General features: G+C 40.2%; 1 protein-coding gene across 4 annotated transcripts in view; it reads left to right on the top strand.

The window, feature by feature from the left end:
- nsfa (N-ethylmaleimide-sensitive factor a) overlaps positions 1-8956 on the top strand; it is a 41118-nt gene that overhangs the window by 7524 nt on the left and 24638 nt on the right. For 3 of the 4 annotated variants that reach the window (XM_069177285.1, XM_069177284.1, XM_069177282.1), the window contains exon 2: positions 5952-5969. The exons of the other annotated variant lie outside the window; for it this stretch is intronic. In XM_069177285.1, the coding sequence (XP_069033386.1) occupies positions 5952-5969 (18 nt within the window). The remainder of the gene's footprint in view (positions 1-5951; positions 5970-8956) is intronic. 4 annotated transcript variants of the gene reach the window in all.

Raw genomic sequence — 8956 nt, 5'->3', positions numbered from 1 at the left:
CTCTGTTGGAGGATTTCTGTTTTCCCTCCATTCAGTTATACAAACAATCCTCTCAATGAATTAGTCCTACAATTCATCCGCTTGCAAAAAGAACTAAATATTTCTCCTGTTTTCTGAATTAAAACAAGAATCAGAGTAAACTCAAAGAATATAAAATGTTTCTTTAAAAACAAGAAGGATGCCTTCAGATTTGATCTTTTATGAAAATATAGCAAAAGCAAATATATTTAAAAGAAAACATAACTGGGAGCAAATTTCCTTTTCTACTAATGTAATATAAAAACATTGTTGTAATGTATTTGTCAAGTTGTAAATGCAGTGATACCAAATCTATGAACACGTCCCTAAATGATCTCATCTTGCAGTTCAATATTTACTATTAATGATGCCGTTATTAAATGTCAAGGGAAATATTGTGTGTTCAGCTCAGTGCAGACAAAGTCCTTTGTTACTTTGGAAATGAAATGATTCAATAATTAAAATGATAAAGATTTACATTTGACCAGAACTCTAATCTTTTGGTAACCTGCTGCTTCACCGAATCTCAACCACGATGATGTGAGATCAGCTCTCTGCTGCAGGAGCTGAAACCATTTTCAGTTTGACACTCTTGTTAATGGATTAATTTATTCATATTGTCAGCACTTCTTTTTATTAAAACTTTAAATAGCAATTATTGAAGAACCTAGTATTTTGATGTATTGATTCATTGATTAATTAATTTATATAAACCATCTGTATTACTGCCACATGTTTGTGTGTGTGTGTGTGTGTGTGTGTGTGTGTGTGTGTGTGTGTGTGTGTGTGTGTGTGTGTGTGTGTGTGGTGTGTGTGTGTGTGTGTGTGTGGTGTGTGTGTGTGTGTGAGTGAGTGGGGCTCTGAATAACCAATCACGTTCCTGCCTATTGGTGACAACTCTCCATTTGTTGTTGGCCCTGAACAGTTCATCACTGAGGGCCGTTATTCAAATGAAAACTGAATTATTCAGTGACAGGACGGGCAGTAGCAGCGCTGCAGGAGACACACACACACACACACACACACACACACACACACACACACGTGAGTGAGGTGGACGTAATGCAAATGCGCCACGCAGGCAAGAGAGTCGTGGTTAATCCCTGGCTGCCTCCATGCAGGTTCTCCTCCGTGAGCCCTGAGCTGCAGCTAAATTTAGAGTTGCTGTCTGCTGTGGGCAGCAACACACACACACACACACACACACACACACACACACACACACACACACACACACACACACACACACGCTCACACACACACACGCACGCACACACACACACACACACACACACACACGCTCACGCACGCACACACACACACACACACACACACACACACACACACACACACACACACACACACACACACACACTCACACACTTACATTTACACAGACTAATGCACTCAGCTGATAAATGGACACGTTCAATGCAAACAGAGAATCAGAGCTGCTGTACACACAGTGTCTCTGGTGGGAACGTAAGACTTTGCTGCCTTTCAATCAATATCTGAATATTAATAAGAATATTTTTAAAACCAGTGTAAGAGCGCTGTAAATGTTCACCGCAATCAGCTGTTAGTTCAATTACTGACGACTAAAGGTTTTTACGACAGTTTTCTCATTAAAGGAAAAGTTTGACATTTTTGTAAACGTGCTCACTCGCTTCCTCGCCAGTAATTAAATGAGAAGATTGATACTCTGATGTTTAATCAAAGGCTGCAGCGAGCAGCCAATCAGCACAGCTGAGCATGAAGAATGAGGAGCAGCTCATGTTCTGTCCAGAGGTAACAAATCCAGCAACTCTAAAGCCGACTGCTTATCAAACAAACCAGATATAAGAATATCTATAAAACCGCAACTTGTTGTTTTCACACTTTGTTTTTTTGTACAGATTCAAGAAAAAACATTACGTATATGTTAATTCCTGAGCTTCAGCGGTACGAGTAGAGGACAGATTAGAATCACTTTGTTTGATCATGAACATATTTGCCCATCACAGAAATAGCTGGAAATATTAAATGAAATATAAAATGTTCATATAGATTAATTCTCATGATGACTCCACATTTCCCATAAAACCCCATTCCTGCTGTTTTTTACATTTATTCATGTGCTGTGGTTTGTTTTGATGATGAGAGGTTATTAATCATGTCTGCGGGTAGATGAGGAGTTATTTTGGTGGATAGCGTTGTTTGGAGAGGCTTTGATGCCTTTAGCGGAGCTACTGAGATCATTTTGACCAGAGAAGTCCCATGAAAATTATGCAGATTGGTTGAATTTTCAATAATTATTGTGATCACAATCACAATAAATTCTTCTCCAGGATTGTTTAGTCGTGCTAAGCTAAGCTAACCAGCTGGCTGTAAACTTATATTTGCGGTACTAAACTGTAAACATTCTGTCCTGAACTTATATTTAGGAGAGTATCAATATTATCATTTAATTCTCAGCGAGAGAGAAAGTATTATTATGACCCAAAATGATGAACTGTCCTTTGAGTAGAAGAGTTTTTACCAAAGTGAGGAGTGGGACGGTAGCAGAGATGAAAACGTTGTTCATGACCGGCCAGAAATGTTGAGTAGAAAGTTGTTAAATCTCCATGATACATACAGCGAGTTCTCAAACACCAAATGGGGTTGATGGAGTAACTGCTGGAATAAATGCTGTTATCTGTTCCACCTGTGTGTCGACGATGTTTACATGGTTGTGATACAGTTATTACTCCATATAATGAAGATGATATTGCACAGCCGCAGTGAGTCGGTGACAGCTGGCGAGATTGTTCTGAAACCAAAGTGTAAAGCGACGAGTCATCATGAATAAAACATTCATCCCGTCCATCTTTTCACACTTTGCATGCATCTCTTTTTCAGTCCTATATTTCATGCTATTTATGGTCGGAGGAAAGATTCCTGCGTTCCAGCCGCGTTCTGTACATCGCAGGATCTTTGCTTTCATTTAGCTGATGTGGAAACACTTGGAGCAGCGAGCCGTCGCTGTGACAGTGAAGCACTGATATCCATCGATATCCACTCTCGCTGCACTACGGAGGAGTCGTTGCTTAATGATGCCAAATAGCTTTAAAGCTAAACATGGCTGCATCAGATTACATGCACATCCTCTAGTTAACGGCTCTTATGATAAGAATTACAAATTCTGCTCAGACACATTTCTACGACATCATCTTTTGACAGGTTTAAGGAATTTCGAATGTTACGCAACAACCACTGTGGCCAAAAGAATTATTAATTTTTTAAGTATAGTAATAGTATTTAAATGAATGTGTCCCTGAATAACAGACACTCCTTTATATAATCTGTCAGAGAATCACTAGCTCATGAAAAATGACTTCACCAAGTGCCCTGAAACCTGCTTGATTTAATACCATCTTCCATAAATGACTTGGTGTGATTGATTTAAATGGGAAAGAGAGTTGGGCAGCTTATTAATTTCATAATGTGGTCAGAGGGCTGAGGGCCGGTACTGAATGTGGGCGTCGGCTTCAGGAGTCCAGCAGGAAACCGGAAGTCTTCAAGTTGATTTCAGGCATTTTCTATCATTTACTCTGTTATGAGTTCATGTTGAGTGCTCGCAGATGTTTACATTGAGTATGTATTTAGAAGGAGAGCTGGGAGATGCAGAGAGTGACCGCTCCCTTTTCCTGCAGAACACCAACAGAGGAAACACGCATTCAATAATATGGTGAAGGAAGACAGGAGGAGGCAGACAGCTGATTGGTTTCAGACTCATGGCAGGAAAATACGAAGATTACTGATTGAAATTGTACAACAAACCTGTTTGAACATCAACATGTCGTGATCAAAGAGGCAACAGAGAAATTAGATTCAGGGCTGTAAAAGACTGATGAGTCACCAGAGAATTTTAGCTGGATTTATTTATCTGTGCTGAATTTAAGTGATTAGATGAAGGCAGCTCAGTGAACCAAAATCATTCAATGAAAAAAACAATAGAAACGACTTTTAGGGAGACGGAGAGGAGATTGCAGAAAAATAGGTTTTCTAAGTACACAGCACCTCCTCTTCCAGCTGATACAGAGACAGCTCGGCCAGAGTCCCTCGGAGAGGAATAAAGACCTGAACCAGCAGTAACTCAGGAGATGGCAGCTACAGCTGTATTTTCTTCAGTGAATCGACTGAAGACTGTTGAAGCCTTTTATCATCTATGAAGTAGCCAAGCTGCCTTCACACACTTATGTAACAGCACCAAGTAAATAATGTCGTAACTGAGAAAAAGAAAGGAGATGGGAAACAAAGAAAAACCGACCGATGGAGGAAAAGATGAAGATCAGGGATTTATCTCGAGTCATTCACTAGAAAATGAAGCAGCTGAGTCACACCGGGTCCAAATTCAATCAGGTAAACCGGGTTTATCATTCAGTCACTGTTGGAGAGAAGTTGGTTTCAAAAGGAAAAAATACTTTCAATTACAAGTAATTTGTCTTTGAAGCTTACAAGATATTTCTTTTAGTTTTGTTAGTTCAGTTATTTTTGATTGTTGGTTTGTTTGATGGTTTGAGTTTGTTTTCCATGGGTCCAACATTTTTATTGTGTTATTATTTATAACCTAATTTCAGCGTTTTATATGAAGTTATTGTACAGCTTTAACTCTTCTTGCCTCCAAGAAGGTAAAATATTTGATCCCATTTCTTTGCTTCAGTCTTCACTGTGATGATAGTCAGGAAACTGTTTTTATTGGTTGGCTCGGCCACTTTGAAGGTTGGACCAATCAGCGACCAGTGGAGGTGGTCACTGTGATGACGTTGTAGTTCCAACAATCAAACTTCAACCTCTGAATTAATGATCTTGGCTAACTGTTTCTAGGCTTTGTGCTAAGCTAAGCTAATCGCCTGCTGGCCTCAGCTACACATCAGAGTTGCATCAACTTACTCGTCTCAGTCTCAGGAAGAAAGCAAATAAGTGCATTTGCTGAGCGATCCCTTTAACATGAGTCATTTATTGGAGCTTTCACAGCAGATCTATTGTTAAATTATATTTTCCAAACACTCACAACATACAGATGTGAAGAGCTGCTACCAAATGAAATGATACTGTGGTTTCCATCCTGTTCTTCTCCTGCACCAATATTTCCTTGAAGTTCCCCAGCTGGTGTTGCGGAAAGTAAAATCCTCCTGCTGTTTGTCGGGAGCTCAGACAGACACACTTCATGCAACACACCTGATGAGGACTTCATGATCTGTTTTCTGCTGACGTTGTGACCTTCCCTGTGATGTCATGTCTGTCTGTCTGAGCATGCCTGCTGATGCTAACTGATCCCGTCCGAACAACCGTAACAGAACGAGCACCGAACGAATGTGCCCTTCCTGCACATTAAAGAAATGAAATTCGATCTCACACGATACGTTTTCAAATGTATTCCCACCTGATTGACTGATTTATTGACCGACAGAAGGGAAAGTTAAATTAAAGGGAATATTGCAGTGAAGGTTTCCAACATGGTCACCTGAATGTCATGTCCCCTTTCATCCATTCGAACATTAATATTCACTCTTTTCTTTCTTTCTTTGTGTCCGTAACACACTTGGTACTCCGATACGGAGAAGAGATGCTTCCTTGTGTTGAACGTAACATTTCTGTTTGGGATGAAACCTCCAGGTTTGGGGTGCAGCTGGAACCCCAACTCTGGCCTGCATGCATCCACCCCCCCCCCCCACCCCCCAGCTGACTGTGTGTGTGTGTGTGTGTGTGTGTGTGTGTGTGTGTGTGTGTGTGAGAGAGAGACATGCATGTACTCCATACATGTGAATGCAGCTTGAATGCCCCCCCCCACCCCCCCACCCCCATCCCTGCTTCACACCTCAGCTCCAGCATCGTGCTGCTTTAAGTCCCCCTCCGTCTCAAATACTGTCTTCTGTCCTTCCTCTCTGCTTGCCTTCGCTGGCGCCCCCAAGGTCGTAATATTTTTCAAGGTATGTATGGAAACACAACTCTCAAAGCGAGCTGCCATCTTCCTCGTCATGTGGAATACATTTTGCTATTTGAGCTCAAACTGTGTGGTTCTCTGGAGAGCTGGATGTATAGCGAGCACCCATCACTGCTGTAACCCCCCTGCCCCCCCCCCCCCCCCCCCCCCTGCTGCAGGCTGGGTAGCTGGCTAGCACCTCAGGGCACGTGAGGTAAACACATAGGCAGGGCAGAGAGCGTCACCGTGGCAACCCAGAGCTGCAATGTGAAGTGTCACATATTGACTGAATAGGAAAGTAAAGTCATTATCAGCCATTAACCAAACCTGCTGCTGCACCGAGTCTCTGAGGCCCACAACAAAAAGGGTTTGTCCCATTAGACGCTCACCAGGTGGGAGTTAAGTCTAAAAACAGGTCTCACCAACTGATATTAGAGCATATTGGATCATAAATAAAAAATTTAAGTTCACATTCCAACAAATATGGTTATCAGGCAACACATAAAGCAGCTGATCACGATCCATACCGGCACCTTTTACAAAGGGTTTATTTGTGAAAATAATGGCTATAATTTAGCACATTTAGCAGTTTATTAATCAGTTATAAGAACTTTATAAGCACAATGTTTGGGTTGCTACGTGGTGGAAAATTCTCCTCCGGCACCAACGTTTGCTCGTCTTTTAGTTTGATTCATTACAAAGATTGACTGTTTGAGAACTTTTGTCTTGTAGACTTATGAAGGTTTCACTTTTATTGACTCACAACTTTAAATAGTACAAATGAAGAGAGACCAAAAGCAATAAAATCTGCTTTCTGATATTTAAATAAAATGTTTTGGTGAAAAACATGTCTGTTTCTGTTCAGCAGTAATGCAGATAGAAATTAACGTAAACAATGAATAACTACTTTATTAATTTATTAATATGTTATCAGGTAAAAGTTAGTCATGTGCAATCACAATGTTACCGTCATCAAGTCTGTAGTAGTAAATGTTATTAATCACATTATTCTGGTTCAGATGTTTTTCATTCATTCAGTCCAAAGAGCTAAAACAACAAACAGTGTTTTGCTGAAGGAGGGTTTTTATTTTTACCTGTGACCTCACTAATATTTTTTAATTACTGTTTAAAGCATTAGTAATTGATGCATTAACTATTGATAGTAAAAAAAAAATAAAAAGAACTATTAATTACAGCTTATAAACCCTTTATAAATAAAACGGTACCCATATATGCAGGTCTGGAAAATGTTCAATGCGATCAAACAGGACAGCAATAGTATTTTTGAAATGTTTTCCATTAAAAACACATTTCTACTATGAACACAGAAGACCGGGAGTCACGTTGGGATTATTAGATGGTGAAAGTCTAAGAATTTAGTTTCTATATGAGGAATTCCTGTGATTGGAGACTTTCAGGTTCCTAAAGGGAAGATTATCTTCATTTCACCAGTGTGTTTACATTCAGAGTTCAGATCCAGAGTTTACATCCAGAGTTTAGATGCAGAGTTTAGATACAGAGTTTACATTCAAAGTTTAGATTCAAAGTTTAGATGCAGAGTTTAGATCCTGAGTTTAGATCCAGAGTTTACATTCAGAGTTTACATTCAGAGTTTACATTCAAAGTTTAGATGCAGAGTTTAGATCCTGAGTTTAGATCCAGAGTTTACATTCAGAGTTTACATTCAGAGTTTACATTCAAAGTTTAGATGCAGAGTTTAGATCCAGAGTTTACATTCAGAGTTTAGATCCAGAGTTTAGATGCAGAGTTCAGATGCAGAGTTTACATCCAGAGTTTAGATCCAGAGTTTAGATCCAGAGTTTAGATCCAGAGTTTACATTCAGAGTTTAGATCCAGAGTTTAGATCCAGAGTTTAGATCCAGAGTTTACATTCAGAGTTTAGATCCAGAGTTTAGATCCAGAGTTTACATTCAGAGTTTAGATCCAGAGTTTAGATTCAGAGTTTTCCATCAGGGCGTGTAGAAACCACAGCCGATGCAGAACTCTTCAGGAAGGCTGAATCTTTATCTCACACATGATGGCCTGATTGAGCCCATCTAAGCCTGTGTTTTACACTTTCTGCACATCATCTTGAAAGAAGAATCTTGCAGTTAGTTGCTGAGTTGTTTTTTTAGTTGTGGTTCAAATTAACATGCAGAAATATGGGCCAACCAACTGGAAATCGAACCGGCGACTGATCTCCTAAAGGCCCTTCAGCCCATGTGCTCTGCCCTCAGCACTCGTACATCTGTTCGCCGGCCTCCTGCTGTAACTTCCTCGGTATCTCTGACCGCTCCATCCAGCTCCATCATCAGGGCAACGTTTTATTTTGACTAAGTTCCTGCCAAACTGATCACCTTTCGTCAGCCTCACCTGTAACTTGTGTTCAATGCTATTTAACTAGTTTGCATATAAACAAATTCATATGAAACAACGTAAAACACATTAACCCTCAGCAGCTGCAGCAGCAGAGCAGCAGCAGCACGTCAGATGCAGAAACAGGTTTATGGGCATATAGACACAAAATTCAAGCTGATTGATGAAACGGGAGAAGATTTGTTGTGTCAGATGTGAAAGGGAAAACCCTCAAAATGAAACCTAAACAATTCCCATACAGATTCATTCTTATTGATTGTAGCTGATGTGTAGTAAAGTTGATCATGATCCTCCACCTACCTGACAGGGAGCTGCAGGAGTCCTTCTGACTGATGTGAGATGCACAAACAAACACATCATGTCGCCATGTCTTCATGAAAATATGCAGATCGACACGTGATGAGCAGATTATGTTGAAGTTTCTAAGAAGTGCAACCAGGTGGGTTTTCTTTGACAGCTCCATAGCTCCTCTACTTACTGAAATATTCTACCTCCTACTTCTTTTGTTTCTCCAAAAATGTGATAGAAAATGTGATGTGCTCCTTCTGCTCAAGTTTCAGGTCAATGTTTAAATTATATGTTTAAAAAAAGGCACAACTCACGGATCAGAAACACAGG

This window comes from Embiotoca jacksoni, unplaced genomic scaffold, assembly GCF_022577435.1.
Source record: "Embiotoca jacksoni isolate LCO1_2020_lvr unplaced genomic scaffold, fEmbJac1.0.p SCAF_71, whole genome shotgun sequence".
NCBI classification, from domain to species: Eukaryota; Metazoa; Chordata; class Actinopteri; family Embiotocidae; genus Embiotoca; species Embiotoca jacksoni.
The sequence above is the reverse complement of the archived record's forward strand: the minus strand, read 5'-3'. Positions and strand labels throughout refer to the sequence as shown.